The sequence below is a fragment of the Sorghum bicolor genome, chromosome 2 (assembly GCF_000003195.3).
Source record: "Sorghum bicolor cultivar BTx623 chromosome 2, Sorghum_bicolor_NCBIv3, whole genome shotgun sequence".
NCBI lineage: Eukaryota > Viridiplantae > Streptophyta > Magnoliopsida > Poales > Poaceae > Sorghum > Sorghum bicolor.
This window is the reverse complement of record NC_012871.2, coordinates 31890475-31908403: the sequence shown is the minus strand read 5'-3', so window position 1 is coordinate 31908403 and position 17929 is coordinate 31890475. Positions and strand designations below refer to the sequence as shown.

At 53.3% G+C, this 17929-nt stretch overlaps 1 protein-coding gene across 1 annotated transcript in view; it reads right to left on the bottom strand.

Moving 5' to 3' along the window:
• LOC8063433 (translation initiation factor IF-2) overlaps positions 1-14937 on the bottom strand; it is a 39492-nt gene extending 24555 nt beyond the window's left edge. Inside the window, exons 1-4 of the mRNA XM_021453448.1 lie at positions 14504-14937; positions 14346-14422; positions 13994-14255; positions 8229-8304 (exon numbers count right to left, since the gene is read on the bottom strand). Coding sequence (XP_021309123.1) covers positions 8229-8304; positions 13994-14255; positions 14346-14422; positions 14504-14937 — 849 coding nt within the window. The remainder of the gene's footprint in view (positions 1-8228; positions 8305-13993; positions 14256-14345; positions 14423-14503) is intronic.

The window sequence follows — 17929 nt, the reverse complement described above, 5'->3', positions numbered from 1 at the left end:
TCATGTGATGTGGGCACAACATGTGACTTAATTAAAGAATCACCCAACCCACCTATTGTTGTTGCCACTAACTCTTCTTTTAGGTCTTCATCCACCACCACCAACTCTACCTCTACTTCTAGTGTTAGTGTCACTTGTGATACCTCACTAAAGGTTGAGAATGAGACTCTCAAGAGAGAGGTGGATGAGCTCACTCACGCCCTAGGCAAGGCCTATGGTGGTGAGGCCCGCTTGCTAAAGTGCTTGGGTAGCCAAAGGTTTTCTCTCAACAAAGAGGGATTAGGCTATACCCCCAAGAAAGGCAAGGCGGCCTTTACAACTCACAAGCCTAGCTTTATGAAGAGCAATGGTTGGTATTGCAACAAATGCAAGCAAGTTGGTCACCTAGAGCTTAATTGCAATAAAGTGAACAAGAACAACAAAAATGCTAATGTATCTTACATTCCATTTGATTCTTGTTATGTGCTTACCAAGGGTGAGAAGGGTGTGCATGCTAAGTTTGTTGGTACACCAATTGTGGGTCCAAAGAAGAAGGGCATTTGGGTACCAAAAATCTTAGTTACTAACCTCCAAGGACCCAAACAAGTATGGGTACTTAAGAAATATTGATTTGTTTTGTAGGTAAATTATAAAGACGGAGGAAGGCATTGGGTACTTGATAGTGGGTGCACACAACACATGACCGGTGATTCAAGAATATTCAATTCAATCAATCCAAATGTTGACAATGGTGTTGATAGTATCACATTTGGTGACAATGGCAAAGCGAAGGTCAAAGGGCTTGGTAAAATTGCTATATCCAATGACTTGAGCATTTCCAATGTGCTACTAGTAGAGAGCTTGAACTTAAATTTGCTATCCATAGCTCAACTTTGTGATCTTGGTTTCAAATGCATATTTGGAGTTGATGATGTAGAGATCATAAGTGTAGATAGCTCTAACTTGATATTCAAAGGCTTTAGATATGAGAATCTATACTTGGTTTATTTCAATGCTAGTGAAGCTAAATTGTCAACATGCTTGCTCACTAAATCTAGCATGGGTTGGTTATGGCATAGAAGGCTTTGTCATGTTGGAATGAAATAATCAAACAAGTTAGTCAAGCATGATCTTGTTAAAGGCTTGAAACATGTCACATTTAAGAAAGACAAGATTTGTAGTGCATGTCAAGCCGGAAAGCAAGTTGGCAACACTCATCAAAAGAAGAGCATCATGAGTACATGCAAGGCATTTGAGTTGTTGCACATGGACTTATTTGGACCAACCACATACACAAGCATTGGTGGAAATAAATATGGATTTGTGATAGTAGATGATTTCACAAGATACAAATGGGTATTCTTTCTTAGTGACAAGAGTGATGCTTTTGCAACTTTCAAATCATTTGTCAAGAGAATACACAATGAGTTTGAAACAACCATCAAGAAAGTGAGAAGTGACAATGGAAGTGAATTCAAGAACACAAGAGTTGATGAGCTTTGTGATGAATTTGGCATTAGGCATCAATTCTCGGCCAAGTACACTCCACAATCAAATGGTCTTGTAGAGAGAAAGAATAGAACCTTGATTGACATGGCAAGATCAATGTTGAGTGAATACAATGTGAGTCATTCTTTTTGGGCCGAAGCAATCAACACGACTTGCTACTATAGCAACCGACTCTATTGTCACCCAATGATGGAGAAGACACCATATGAGCTCTTGAATGGTAGAAAGCCCAACATTGGATACTTTCAGGTTTTTGGTTGCCAATGCTACATATTGAAGAAAGGCACTAGATGGAGCAAATTTGAAAAGAAATGTGATGAAGGCTTCTTGCTTGGTTACTCTACTACTAGCAAAGCTTATAGAGTTTGGAATTTGGCTAGTGGTACTCTTGAAGAGGTGCATGATGTTGAGTTTGATGAAACCAATGGCTCTCAAGGGGAAGATGAGAATCTAGATGATGTGAGAGGCACTAAATTGGCCGATGCAATGAAGAACATGGATATTGGTGATTAAGGCCTAGAGAGGTGATTGATGTTGAAGATGACAAAGATCAAGTGCTTCCTACCTCTAATGTGCAAGCTAGTGGTTCTTATGATCAAAATCAAGCTAGTACAAGTGGTACACAAGTGCAAGATCAACAAGCTAGTACATCATCTCATGATCAACCAAGTGCAAGCAATCAAGTGCAAATACACCAACCAACAAATATTGCAAGAGATCATCCATTGGATCATATCATTAGTGACATTCAAAGAGGAGTGCAAACTAGATCAAGATTAGCATTATTTTGTGAGCATTTCTCCTTTGTGTCTCACGTTGAGCCAAAGAAGATTGATGAAGCATTGAGAGATGTTGATTGGGTTAATGCTATGCATGAAGAGCTTAACAATTTCAAGAGAAATCAAGTATGGCAATTAGTTGGGAGGCCAAGTGATCATAATATCATAGATACTAGATGGGTCTTCCGCAACAAGCAAGATCAAGATGGGATAGTTGTAAGGAACAAAGCAAGATTGGTAGCACAAGGCTATACTCAAGTTGAAGGTCTTGACTTTGGTGAAACATATGCCCCGGTTGCAAGATTGGAAGCAATTAGGATCTTGTTGGCCTATGTTTGTCCACATAATATCAAGTTATATCAAATGGATGTAAAGAGTGCATTTCTCAATGGCTATATCAATGAAGAAGTTTATGTTGAGCAACCACCCGGTTTTGAATATGACAAGATAGTGCTAATCTTGATGCAAGATAGGTGCACAGTTTGCACCTAATGCACCGTAGTCTAAGAAACCATTTTGGACGCACATGTTGGTACTCCTAGGTGAAGGTGCTCAAGTGGATGCTCGGTTTGGTCTGTTTGGAGACAGTGCTAATCTTGATGCAAGATAGGTGCACCGTTTGCATGGAACAACTAAATGCTTGGAAAACAATCTCGACGCACTTGATGGAACTCCTAGATGACGTGTGTCATACGAAATGTTGTTTCTGTTTGTTTGGAGACAGTGTTAGTTTTGGTGCAAGATAGGTGTAAGGTTTGCACATAATGCAGCATAGGCTAAGAAACCATTTCAGACGCACCCGATAGTACTCCTAGGTAAAAGGCTCAAGTGAAAGCTCGGTTTCGTCTATTTGGAGATAGTGCTAATGTTGATGCAAAATAGATACACGGTCTGCATTGAACGTACCATATGCTTAGAAATTAATTTGGACACACCCAATAGAACTCTTTGATGACATGTGTCATATGGAATCTCGCTTTAGTGTGCTTAGAGACAGTATTAGTTTTGGTGCAAGATATGTGCACGGTTTGCGCCTAATGCACCAAAGTTTAAGAAACCATTTTGGAAACACCTACTGGTACTCCTAGGTGAAGAGACTCAAGTGGAGGCTTGGTTTGGTCTGTTTAGAGATAGTGCTAATCTTGATGAAAGATAGGTGCACGATTTGCATGGAACATACCATATGCTCATAAATCGATTTGGACACACCAGATGGAACTCCTAGATGACATGTGTTGTATGGAATCTCAATTTGGTCTATTTAGAGATAGTGTTAGTTTCGGTGCAAGATAGGTAACCAGTTTTCACCTAATGCACCATAGGATAAGAAACCATTTTGGACGCACCCGATGGTACTCCTAGGTCAAGGGGCTCATGTGAAATCTAGGTTTGGTCTGTTTGGAGATAGTGCTAATCTTGATGCAAGATAGATGCACGGTTTGCATGGAACATACGATATGCTCAGAAATCAATTAGGACACACGTGATATAACTCCTTGATGAAGTGTGTCATATGGAATCTTCCTTCGGATCATTTAGAGACAGTGTTAGTTTTGGTAGAAGATATGTGCACGGTTTACGCCTGATGCACCATAGGCTAAGAAACCATTTTAGACGCACCCGATGGTACTCGTAGTTGAAGAGGCTCAAGTGGAGGCTCGATTTGGTCTGTTCAGATATAGGGCATATCTTGATGCAAGATAGTTCCATGATGTGCAAGGAACATACCATTTGCTTAGAAATCAATTTAGACGCACCCAATGGAACTCCTAGATGACGTGTGTCATATGGAATCTTGCTTCTATCCGTTTGTAGACATTGTAAGTTTTAGTGCATGATAGGTGCACAGTTTGTGCCTAATGCACCATAGTCTAAGAAACCATTTTGGACGCACTATTTGGTACTCCTAGGTGAAGTGGCTGAAGTGGAAACTTGGTTCGGTCAATTTGGAGATTGTGCTAATCCTTATGCATGGTAGGTGCATGGTTTGCATGGAACAAACCATATGCGTGGAAATCAATTTGGATGCACCCGATGGAACTCCTTGACTACGTGTGTCATATGGAATCTCGCTTTGGTCCATTTGGAGACATTGCTAGTTTCGGTGCAAGATAGGTGCATAGTTTGTACCTAATGCACCATAGTCTAAGAAACTATTTTGGACGCACTTGTTGGTACTCCTAGGTGAAGGGGCTCAAGTGGAAGCTCGGTTCGGTCTTGTCGAGGATATCAATAAGGGGTACCCCAACTGATGTGCATAACGAGAGTGCCCGTACGCAAGTCGAGGCCTCCTACTCAACGCTCTACCTAGTCACGCGTACGGTCCTCGACGATCATAGTCTCGAATACGGAAAGAGCGTCCTGCGAATCGATCAGGGCTCGAGCACCAGCTACCGTCGAACACGAAAACAGGCTCGAGCGAATCAGAAGGCATCGAGCGCAAGGACGCCGTCCGCCGCCTGACGCGGGCACGGGAACCAGGGCATTTAATGCACCTGTCGTGTTCTCACCTAACCCGCCAGTCACGGGAAGCGTGATAGGGAACACGCATCCATCTCGTCATTCTTTTTGCAGCCTTCCCCACCAAAGAAGCCAGAGCGCGGCAGGTTGCAGGGAATGGGTCGAGATGTCTAATCAAAACCCCCCTCGAGATGCCCAAGGTCAGCGCTCTAGCTAGCCAGGCGTTATACGGTACCTGACCCTCGAGTAGACATGTTTCCTTCCCATGGAAGGGTCAAGCGTCGAGTGACAGCGCCTCAACCACTCCTACGCAGATGCTGCCGCGACGTACAAGCATGCAACAGATAAACAGGCCCAGGATGGTGCGCAGAGCGGGATACCGGGGCACGCGTAATCATCATCAAGCTACCGGGACAAGACGGCTCGAAACCACGCCGGTACGGAGGCCTCGAGTAGGTCAGCGCGCCATACCTCTATCGACCCCTGCTCTGGCGCCTATACATGTACCCTAGGTCTCTCCTTGGAACTATAAAAGGGGAGGTCTGGGAGTGGATACAGGGGACAGGATACAACATCACCGAACACACAAGCCATACGCAGTAGAGCGAATTCACTCATACTCCACCCATACCACACTTGTATTCACCCCTGTACAAGCACTTGGGTGCAAAATAATACAAACTCTCCCCCCCCCCCCCGCTGGACGTAGGGCCTTCTCTTGCCCAAACCAGGATAAATCTTTGTGTCTTTTTGCATCACCATCTAGAAAAGGGAGCACGCATACAAATTTACTCGTTGGTGTGACCCCCTAGGGGAAAACACCGACAGTTGGCGCGCCAGCTAGGGGTCCTGCGTGTTTTTCACCAATTTCCCATTCCTTTCTAGATGGCCACTCTCGTTTCGCCGATTTCGTGCTCCACGGTGATTTGGTTTGGGAGTCTCGAGTTCATGTCTACTGGCTCCGACTATGACATGATCTTTCTCTCGATCAAAGGACCGAGAGGAGTCCGTGTTGCGCCAACACGGTTGAGGGCCCCGAGACGTCCTCGCCACCATGCCTCCCCGCCCAAGAAGAGGCATGGACAACACCACCGTCGCCCTTCTGCCTCGTCGCGACCGACAGTTCGTGCCAGGCAGGAGGTGGCACAGGAGCCGACAGCCCCGCGCGCCGAAACCGTGGGTATGACGGCCCAATGCCACGAGGATCGCACGACGACAGGAGATGACGCGCCCCGCGCGCTCTCCCCCACCGCCACGCTGCTTCCACACGGGTTGTTCGCCACAAGAAGAGTGCTGCCGTTCGGGCTGGACAACGTCGCGGCATCGCTCGCCAGGACGATATGTCCAAACGCCCAGACGTACATGGAGAGACCAATGGTCCTCCCACGCGACAATGGAGCACGATCACAGACTACCGAGCTGCCAGACTTCTCGCAGGTATGAGGCCTCCGCCGCCTAGGCCCTGGGCGGTACACGATTACCACCCTCAGGCAGCGGCTGCTGGAGGAAGGACACGGATGCTTCTACGCCGCCGAGCTGGACTCCGGCTCTGAGTCCGATAGCTACGACCCTACTAGGGAGTGCTTCCATATCGACGGGGCGATAGGAACTACCAATGAGACGCAAGACGCCGTTGCTGGCAGTCGAGTCCCTGCAGCGAAGGAAGACCCCAGGACGCCTGGGAACGACGGACAGGTCGACCCGCCTCCATAGGAAGACAGAGCCGCGCAAATTGCGCAGCTACGAGAGCTCAAGGCAAAGCTTGATGAGGATCACGAGCGTCTTGTTCTACTTTAGCAGATCCTCGAGCAGGACTTGCCTTACCCACCTGGCGGAAGTGTCCGCAGACGGGCTCGAGAGGTACATAGGCAGATCGTCGGAGACGAAGAGCCCGAGCAGCCCGTCAGCCGTTTCCCTCGAGCAGGCCAGAACGTCGTGGCGGTGATAATGCTGCTGCGTAATATGCCCGAGCCCTCGAACTCCCAAGCACGGCGCATCAGAGATGAGGTGCAGACTCTGCTCCAGGTGGCGGCAGTTCAACAAGTAGAAAGCTTGGCCTCCCGACGTCGAGGGGCAGCTACAGAAAAGTGTGACGAGCTAGCCCAGAAAGAAAGAGGTGTCAGTCCATCAACAGCCACCCCATCGAGGGAAAAAGACCACGCTCCTCCTCCACGTCGACGACCAACGACGACACGACGCACGACGCGACATCGAGGAAAATCGTCGCCGTCGTTACGGGGACGCAGAAGAGCGCGGTTACAGCGCCCACCACGATGACAGCGACGAGGACCGAATGGCCCCTGAGCCACCGGGACCTCGGATGTTCAGCAGGGCAACCCGCAGCACGTCGCTGCCCAGCCCGTTCCGACTCCCGACTAGCATTGCAAAATACAACGGCGAAACCAAGCCAGAGGTATGGCTGGCCGATTTTAGGCTATCCTGTCAGCTGGGTGGCGCTCGAGGGGACGATCGAGCCATCATCCGACAGTTGCCACTCTTCCTCTCCGACACCACCCGCAGATGGCTCGAGGAGCTCCCGGCCAACCAGATCTACGATTGGGTCGATTTGGTCAGGGTGTTCGAGGGTAATTTCAAAGGGACCTACATACGGCCCGGCAACTCGTGGGACCTCAGCAAATGCAAGCAGAAGTCAGGAGAAACTCTCCGAGAGTACGCTCGACGCTTCTCGAAACAGCGCACCGAGCTGCCACACATCCCCGACCACGACGTCATCCTGGCCTTTGTCTTAGGCACCACCAGTCGAGATTTGGTGCGGGAGTTAGGGAGAAATCGTCCTCACACCGTCGACAAGCTAATGGACGTAGTGGCGAACTATGCTGCAGGGGAAGAAGCAGTCGGCGCCTTCTTCAGCTACGAGGGGAAGAAAGGCAAGCCGTCAGCCGATGATGGCGAGGGCCCCAGTCGAGGACCCAAGAAGAACAAAAAGAAGAAGAAAACATGGCCGTTCCAGCGGGAGGACCTCGATGACGATCTCGTCGCTGTCATGGAGCACAAAAGGCCTCGAGGCCACCAGAGGGGGCCATCTTCGACAAGATGCTAAAGGAGCCATGCCCTTACCATAAGGGAGGGGCAAACCACAAGCTCGAGGACTGCCGTATGCTGAAAAAGCATTTCGACGGTCTGGGGTTCAAGAAGGACGCTCGTGATGACTTGAAGAAAGAAAAGAGCGGCGACAAGGGGGACGACAATGACGACGACGGTTTCCCAGCCGTCCACGACTGCTACATGATCTATGGCGGGCGCTCGACGCAGCTGACTGCAAGGCAACGCAAGAGGGAATGTCGTGAAGTCTTTGCGGCCAGGATGGCAGTGCCCCAGTATCTCAGCTGGTCGAGCACCCCCATCACCTTTGACCGAGACGACCACCCCGACAAGGTAGTCGCCCCTGGCGTCTACCCGCTCGTCGTTGACCCCATCATCGTCAACACCAAACTCTCAAAGGTGCTGATGGACGGTGGCAGCAGCCTGAACATCATCTACCTCGAGAACCTCGACCTCCTCAGCATCAACAGGGCACAGCTCCAACCAAGCGCCGGAGGCTTCCATGGTGTCGTACCTGGGAAGAAGGCGTTACCGGTAGGTCGAATCGACCTACCGGTCTGCTTTGGCACAGCGGCCACCTTTCAGAAAGGAGTTCCTTTTCCTTTACCACGTATCGATCAAATCGTTGATTCTACTGCGGGATGCGAAACCCTTTCTTTTCTTGATGCTTATTCTGGTTACCACCAAATAAAAATGAAAGAGTCCGACCAGCTCGCGACCTCGTTCATCACGCCTTTTTGGATGTATTGCTATGTAACCATGTCGTTCGGGCTTCGAAACGCGGGAGCTACATACCAGCGATGCATGCTCCATGTGTTCGGAAAACATATAGGGTTGACGGTAGAGGCCTATGTCGACGACATCGTCGTCAAGTCAAAAAAATGAGGAGACCTGATTCAGGACCTCGAAATCGCTTTCAGTTGCTTACGCGCCAACAAGATCAAGCTCAATCCCGAGAAGTGTGTCTTTGGTGTCCCCCGAGGCATGCTCCTGGGATACATAGTCTCCCAACGCGGCATCAAGGCCAACCCCAAGAAAATCTCGACAATCACGAGAATGGGGCCGATCCGAGACGTCAAGGGAGTGCAAAAGGTCACGGGATGTTTGGCGGCGCTGAGTCATTTCATCTCGAGGTTGGGAGAAAAGGCGCTGCCACTATATCGGCTCTTAAAAAAAGCCGAGCATTTCTCTTGGACCCCCGAGGCCGAGGAAGCCCTCGATAACTTGAAGAAAGCGCTGACCTCTGCACCAGTCCTGGTCCCACCTCAACCCGCAGAACCTCTGCTTCTGTACGTTGCCGCGACGACTCAGGTCATCAGTGCGGCGGTGGTGGTCGAGAGGCAAGAGGAGGGGCATGCGCTGCTGGTCCAGAGGCCAGTCTATTTTGTCAGCGAGGTGCTCTCGGAGACCAAGGCACGGTATCCGCAGGTCCAAAAGCTAATCTACACCGTGATCCTCGCCCGACGCAAGCTGCAACATTACTTCCTCGGCCACCCTATCATGGTGGTCTCATCCTTCCCTTTGGCGAGATCATCAAGAGTTAGGAGGCCACGGGGAGAATCGCTAAGTGGTCGGTCGAGCTCATGAGTGAGACCCTCACTTATGGGCCCCGCAAAGCTATCAAGTCACAAGCCCTAGTGGATTTCGTCGCGGAATGGACAGACTCCCAGCTCCCCCTGGCTCAAGTTCAGGCAGAGCTATGCACGATGTATTTCGACGGGTCTCTCATGAAGACGGGAGCTGGGGCGGGCCTGCTATTCATCTCACCCCTAGGCGTTCATATGAGGTATGTCATCACGATTCATTTTGCTGCATCCAACAACATCGCAGAGTACGAGGCCCTTGTCAACGGTCTGAAGATCGCCATCGAGCTAGGACTCCGACGCCTCGACGTTCGAAGCGACTCCTAGCTCGTCATCGACCAAGTGATGAAGGCCTCGAACTGCCACGACCCAAAAATGGATCTGTACTGCAAGGAGGTCCGTCGACTCGAGGATAAGTTCCACGGCCTCGAGCTTGTCCAAATCGCCCGACGCTACAACGAGGCGGCCGACGAACTCGCTAAGATCGCGTCGACTCGAGGCACGGTCCCACCTGACGCGTTCTCGAGAGATCTACACGAGCCATCCGTCGACTTGGGCTTAGGGGCTGGCGTCGAAGCCACCCCCACCCAGCAAACGGACGCCATCGATACGCTGCTAGCGGCAGCCGAAGTAATGGAGATGGAACAGCGGCCCAGTCGACCGTTCGACTAGCGCACGCCGTTCCTCGACGGCCTAATTCGTTGCTAGTTGCCAGAAGATCGATCTGAGGCCCGCTGTATCGCTCGACGGGCCAAATCATACGTAATCTACGGCGAAGGCAATGAGCTATACCGACGAAGCCCGACAGGGGTCTTGCAGCATTGCATCACCATAGAGGAAGGCCGAAAACTTCTCAAGGATCTACACTCGGGGGCTTGTGGCCACCATGCTGCTCCACGGACCCTCGTAGGGAATGCTTTCCGACAAGGCTTCTACTGGCCAACGGCCGTAGCTGACGCCATCGAGCTCGTGCGCTCGTGTCATGGGTGCCAATTCTACACCAAGCGGACGCATCTGCCCGCCCACGCTCTCCGAATGATCCCCATCACGTGGCCGTTTGCGGTATGGGGGCTTGACTTAGTAGGACCCCTACAGAAGGCAGCAGGGGGGGTACACCCATTTGTTGGTTGCCATCGACAAATTCTCCAAATGGATCGAGGCTCGACCCATCACAAACATCAGCTCCGAGCAAGCCGTCCTTTTCTTCACCAACATCATCCACCGGTTCGCGATTCCCAACGTCATCATCACCGACAACGGCACTCAGTTCACCGGCAAAAAGTTCTTGGACTTCTGTGATCGGCATCACATCCGTGTGAGCTGGTCTGCAGTGGCCCATTCTCGAACCAACGGCTAGGTCGAGCGCGCCAACGGCATGATTTTGCAGGGGCTCAAACCAAGGATCTACAACCGCTTCAAGAAATTCGGTAAGAAATGGGTCGAGGAGCTTTCTTCGGTCCTATGGAGCTTAAGGACGACGCCAAGCAGGGCCACAAAATACACCCCATTCTTCATGGTCTACGGCTCTGAGGCTGTGCTCCCGACGGACCTCGAGTATGGATCCCCGCGACTCAAAGCATACAACGAGCAATCAAATAAAGAGACTCGAGAGAATACGGTCGACCAACTCGAGGAAGCTCGAGACATGGCTCTCCTCAACTCCGCCAGATACCAACAAAAGCTTCAACACTACCACGACAAGCACGTGCGCAAGAGAGACCTGAACGTGGGCGACCTTGTCCTACGGCGGTGGCAAAGCAACCAAGGACGCCACAAGCTGACTCCACCTTGGGAGGGCCCAGACGTGGTGGCCGAGGTACTGAAGCCAAGGACATACAAGCTCGTGGATGAAAAGGGGGCGGTCTTCACCAACGCGTGGAACATCGAACAGCTACGTCGATTCTACCCCTAGAATTTCAAAGGTTTATGTTCCCATGTACATTCTGTACCAAAGGCCTTATAAATGAATGCATGAATGAATAAGATATTTCCTGCGAGTAATTTACTTTTTCACGGGCCGAAACCTCGACGTTAGAAGGGAGTACCAACTATGACCCATCATAGTCGATACCCCCTTGGGGGCTAGCAGGGGGACCCCACCCCCAAGCGCCGAAAAAACCAAATAATTCTTTCATTCCTATCAGTAAACCTCGTAAGGTCGAGTAGTAGAGGCACCTCGAGCCCCTTAAGGGCCGAGAAACAACGAGCCTGAGAACTCCTATGCCCCCGGGCTACGGAAACTCTACTCGCTTCCTCACCCTTGAGGCAATCGAGATCGCCTTAAACAAAAGACCAAACGAGGAATACAAACATAGGCACAAAGGGAAAACAAAGGAGCCTCGAGCGGAAAGACTGGCAAACATTCACAGATCTTATAAGTCACTTAAAAACACAATATTACATAAGATAGAACGACAAAGTACTATACAAGGAGCCTAGGCACCTAGAGCAGGCTCACAGGCCTCAGTCTGAATCTCGGCCCTCACCACCCTCATCCGCACCCGAGCTAGTCTCGGGAGGAAGCACTTCCGGCTCGAACAGCTTAGCCAACCGTTCCCCAGGGACCTCCGCGTCGTCGATCAAGGCGTGGAGCCTCTCCTCATTCTCTGCATCAGTCTTGGAGATGTCGGTGACAAAGCCGTGGGACACCACCTCCATGTTGTAAGAAAAGCCTCAGCAGACTACCGCCATCGCCCGCTTCACTCCGACATGAAGAGCGTCCCGCACTCGATCCCTCAGCGTTGCGCCCAGGTAGCCCAGCTGATCGACCAGCGCATTGCCTCGAGCCTCCTCCCTCGATTCGTCAACAGGCTCGAGCTCCCAGGAGGCCGAGAGGTCGCTTATTGCGGTCCGTAGCCGACCATTCAAAGCGACCTCCCCCTCGAGCTGAGCCTTGGTGGAGCGGGCCTCGACTTGGGTGGCCAGCAGCTCGTCTTTAGGCCCTGCAAAGACCAACACGAAGAAATTAGCTAACGCCAAGCACACCTCAGAAAAGAAACTCGATAGTAGAAACGTACCACGAATGCTCTCCTCCATAACCGTGTTCTCGCCAACCAAGTTGGTGTTGGCCCTCTCGATCTCCTTATGGGAGCGCACCAGCTCGGTGTTGGCGACGCGCAGATCCTCGATCGCCTTGCCGGCTTGCGCGATGGCCCCATCTTTTTCCAACAGCGCTCTCTTCAGACGATCGACGTCGTTAGAGAGGCTGCGGGATCGAACCCGCTCCGCCTTGAGATCCTCAATAGCCTTCTTTTTAGCCTCCTCCGCGGCGCTCCTAGCGATCTCGCCATTCACGCACTCCACCTTCATTCTTTGAAAGGTATCTCGGGCGGAGGCAAGTTCAGTTTTGAGAAGGCCCTTCTCCTCGTCTAGGTTAGCGATAGCGTTCTTGTAAGACAAGGCCTCCTCCCGGGCCTTGGACGCGACTTCCTCGACCATCATGGCCCGCTCCCTCAACAGCGTGGCCTCCTCCACTGCCTTCCTCGAGGCCTCCCGAGCCTCAACAAGGGCGGCCTCCCTCTCCTTCTTCTCCTCCTCGAGCGCCAAAAGCTGCTTATAGGCCTTGAGGAGTTTCTCCTGCGACTCCAGGAGTTTGTCCTTGAGGAGAGGGAGTTGTTCCCAGCTGCCTCTCGTGGCGTGGATGAAGCTCAATTTAATGCGAGAAGTTTCTTTCAGGTCCTGCGAGCCAGCGATTGAGCAGTTAGGACACAAAACCAAACGTGCTATACGGATTAAAGCTGAAAAATACTTACAAAGTAGGCCGGTCCGAGCCCGTTGTTAACAACGTCGGACAGGAGCCCCACCGTATGCTTCATCTAGAGGCGAAGCTCCTCGACGTGCTCCCACTTTTCGACCTCCTTTCGGTCGTCTAGGAAGATGTTGGGTTTAGACGGATCGGTGGAAGCCCGGATGCGGATCCGGTCGGGGCACCAGTTCTCCATCTCCAGGTCGGTGCGCGCCTTGACACCTCGAATGAGCTCCTCGACGGTCTCGAGCGACCCCCCGTGGCGCAAGAACAAGTCGATGAGGGAGGGGAACCGCCCGTCGTCGTCCACCATCTTCTAGGTCCCGGTATCGCTGCCTCCACCACCACTTGACGTTCCAGCCTTGTCCTCCTCAGCGGGAATGCGGTCCTCCCACGACCGACACTCTCGAAGGAATCCCGGAGTGATTCCATCCATGCCATAGATCGTACACCTGATCTCGGATCGGGGGTCAACGGGGGTGCGCATCATACAAGCGAGCGTGACCACGCCGTCCGCCCGCCCCGACTCTGCTGGGATCGAGGCGGGGGGCCCTGGACGGAGCCACGCCGAGGTTGGAGGACCAAAAACTGGCAGACCCTCCTCCTGGTTTCCAGGCTCTTGCGACGCTGGTGGCACTGGTTGGGGCGGACTGTGAGAGGGAGGCTCCAGCAGTTCCTCCAATTGCTAGCCCCTCAGCTGCTGCTGCTCCTGGAGCTCCTGCAGCTCCTCGAGCTGGGGACCTGCTGGCAGATGCCCTTCCTCTCCTTCTTTCTGCTGCAGCTGCTGCTCCTCCTGCGGCAGCCGCCGCGTCTCCTACTCGCGCTCCTCCTCCTCCTTCTTCCTCTGCTCCTCGACAGAGCGAAGCCCGGCAGGCCAGGGCGTCCGCTTCGCGGCAAGAGAGGTCTGGGCCTCCTCGTCCATAGGACGAGCGTCCTTTGAGGACCCGTCGCCACCAGACCCATCACTTATAGTGATAGGATCCCCCTTGACCCCAGATCGGGAAGGCTCGGCGGCTCCCTCCTGCCCTTGGGGGGGAGGTGCCTCGACCCGCTTTGGCGATGATGGGGCAGATTCACCCACAAAGGGACGGGGCGGGGCGCTCTCGGCACCGGTCGGCGGTCGAGGGTCGGAGGAGCCTGTAAAACACACAAAAGCAAAGGTCAGTCGTCACGATGATCGATGTAAGAACAACACAAGTCCCATAACGACGGGAATGAGCCGCTAACCTGAACCTTTGGAGGCCGCTCCTACTTTAAGCCTTTTGGCCAACGAGGGCTGGGCCTGCTTGAGCGTCCGCTTCAACCTGAACGGGCACGAAAGAAGCCATTACACGATAAAACATAAAGACATAGGAAGATGAGAATCATAGTGTCGAAGACCTTACCCCATAGGGAGGACGGCCCGCCTGTCGGTACCTCGACTGGCGGGCCTCGAATCGCCTCGCGTTGAGGCTCCAGGCCCCTCACGAGCGGGCACAGGTCTCAGCTCGGCGTCTCCCGCCTGACGAGCGCCAGGGCTGGAGCTCCTGCGTCTTGTTTCCCCTTTGCCGGAGGCCACGGCACGGCCATGGGTCAACGGCCCCGTTGCCTGGGGCTTGGCCCGGTCGCCCACCTTTGGTGCAGGGGGAGGTTGGGGGCGCGGGACGGACCGACTTTGAGCCGGCGCGGGAGGGATATCGGTACGGGAGTGGCGAGGGGACGACTCCCTCTGCTGCCTCTCAAGAGACCCGCCTGGTCCCTCTTTTGGTGCTCCCGTCCACGGGGCATCGGCGTCGGCACAGGGCGGACCCTCAAGGATCCGGTCGAGACAGGACACCATTCCCTCCTAATCGTCACCATCGTCACCACCATCATCACCCTCATCCTCATTGGGGGATTCTTCTTCAGGCTCCCCCCTTTGCCTGGACTTTGCTCAACGCGCCTCTAACGCTTGGTGATCGAGATTCTTCTTCTTCTCCTTTTTCTTTTCCGAGTCCTTTGTGAACTTCTGCTTTTCAGCAGACTGGCGCCGCTTGTTACGATCGACCTCGTCCTCCTTTACTAGAGGCCGCGAGGATCGGACGTCGATCGGTCCCTACGAGAGCGAGGACGAGGCTTAAGAAAGATCGAAGAGAATCAAGAATCGGGGTCGTCGAGGCTTACCAGGTCAATTGACCCCACGTCGGGCCTCATAGGGAAGCCGTTCACATGCTCCACCTTGAAGTCACCAGCGACAACCGCCCTGACCCGGGCCGCGACCTCATTGTCCGCCGGAGCCTCGTTGGACATTCGGCACGCCTCGAGATCCCGGGACGAAACGCCGGGACCCATCTCGTCCATCCTCAGCGGCCGAGACATCAACGGGAGAACCCTCCGATGATGGATGACCGAGAGGATGAGAGCTACGGTCAGGCCTTCCATGCATAATTTCTTCAAGGCGTCGAGGAGGGGGTCGAGTCGCGACTGGTGAACTTGGACGACGCCGTACGTCCAGTTGTCCAGGAGCTTCGAGATCAAGCGGCCGGTGTAGGCAGGAAGGAGGCCATCATCGTTCCACAGGTAGAACCACTGGGAGTCCCATCCGGCATGGTTCGATGACAATCCCACCGAGATGTACTCGCGTGGCCTCTCCGTTTTGCCTGTCTTCAGCACCAAATTGAGGCACCCGGCCCGCACGGGTTTCCTCACACCAGTAGTCCCGGTGGGAGCATTGAAAAGCTCGCCCCGGTACAGGTGGAGCCACAAATCCCAGTGGGGCATCATCCCCAAATAGCCCTCACACACCGCGGCAAAGACCGCCGCGACGGTGATGGCGTTTGGGGAGAAGTGCTGTTGCTCCACCCTGTAGTGATGGCAGAGCGCCCGCATGAAGCGACTCGGAGGAGCGCCCAGGCCGTGGCGGTGGAATTTAGTGAATGAGACCACATAGCCTGTGGGCGGTCTGGGCTCCCGATGGTCCGCCGCCGGCGTGATCCACTCCGGCCGCGACGACGACGTACGAGGGCGTAAGAGCCCCTCCCTCTCGAGCTCCAATAACCGGCGCTCCATCATCGACGACGAGCACCAGTCGTCAGCGGCGATGAGCCTCACAGGCATCTTCAAGTGGGAGAGAGGCGACTTCACTGGTGAACAAGGGTCCGCGCGCGTAAGGGGGCAAGGGAGCTGAGGCAAGAATGGAGGCAGAAGGTGGAAGGGAGAAGCGTAGCAAGGCCACGGGATATTTATTGACGGCAACCCACCAATGGACAGATCCGATAAACACGGTAACTCGCCCATAAATGCGCCGCCTAACGGTCTTCTTCCTCCTCACAGATGGGAAGCTATGAATTCTGCGCCGATACAGTGTCGCGACGGCTCTCGCTTGAAAAGACGCGCCCAACGAGAAAAAAGGTGAACCGTCGCGGTCCTTTTCCTTCCCTTGTAAGCCAAGGTACGTACCCATAAAAGTCTCGAGAGGTCGCAGGCTGACCCGCCAAAAGGGTTCGACAGCCGATCTCGAGCACTAGAGTCAGGGATTCCCGGCGAGTGGTCGAAAATCGAGCCCCGCCTCGAGAACTCGGTGGGGATATCCAAGGTGGGGTTCAGACGGTCGAGAGGAATCCCCTCGAAGGGAGGCATCGTGCCACTGGACTCTATCGAACGAGACCAGCATCCCCGACCACGTCGACCCCGCTTTATGGGAACGCCTTCGAGCTACAGCTGACCCCTCGAAAGGGGCACAGGTTCTCACTTGGATCACCCGCTAGGAGCTCAATCTAGGGTGGATGACACTCGCTCTATCGAGAGTACGTCGAGACCTCCACGCAAAACAAGCCAATCAGAGCCTTCCACGACAGGTGTCAAGAGCGTTTCTGTGAATTAGGCGATATAACCCTCGAAGGAGTCAAAAACTCCTTCAAGGGCTTGGGGGCTACCCCCGCGGGGTCACTCGCGCGCCCCCACGGAAACTCGACCACAAAATATTTCCTCCACTCGAGCGCCAGCGCTCAAATGGAGACTCGGGGGCTACTATCGAGGATATCAGCAAGGGGTACCCCAACTAATGTGCATAACGAGAGTGCTCGTACGCAAGTCGAGGCCTCCGACTCGACGCTCTACCTAGTCACGCGTACGGCCCTCGACGGTCATAGTCTCGAACACGGAAAGAGCGTCCTGCGAATCGATCAGGGCTCGAACACCAGCTACCGTCGAACACGGAAACAGGCTCGAGCGAATCAGAAGGCGTCGAGCGCAAGGACGCCGTCTGCCGCCTGACACGGGCACGGGAACCAGGGCATTTAATGCGCCTGTCGCGTTCTCACCTAACTCGCCAGTCACGGGAAGCATGATAGGGAACATGCATCCGTCTCATCATTCTTTTTGCAGCCTTCCCCACCAAGTAAGCCAGAGCACGGCAGGTTGCAGGGAATGGGTCGAGATGTCTAATCAAAACCCCCCTCGAGACGCCCAAGGTCAGCACTCTAGCTAGCCAGGCGTTATACGGTACCTGACCCTCGAGTAGACATGTTTCCTTCCCAAGGAAGGGTCGAGCGTCGAGTGACAGCACCTCAACCACTCCTACGCAGATGCTGCCGCGACGTACAAGCATGCAATAGATAAACAGGCCCAGGACGGCGCGTAGAGCGGGATACCGGGGCACGCGTAATCATCATCAAGCTACCGGGACAAGACGGCTCGAAACCACGCCGGTGCGGAGGCCTCAAGTAGGTCAGCGTGCCATACCTCTTTCGACCCCTGCTCTGGCGCCTATACATGTACCCTAGGTCTCTCCTTGGAACTATAAAAGGGGAGGCCCGGGAGCGGATACAGGGGACGGGATACAACATCACCGA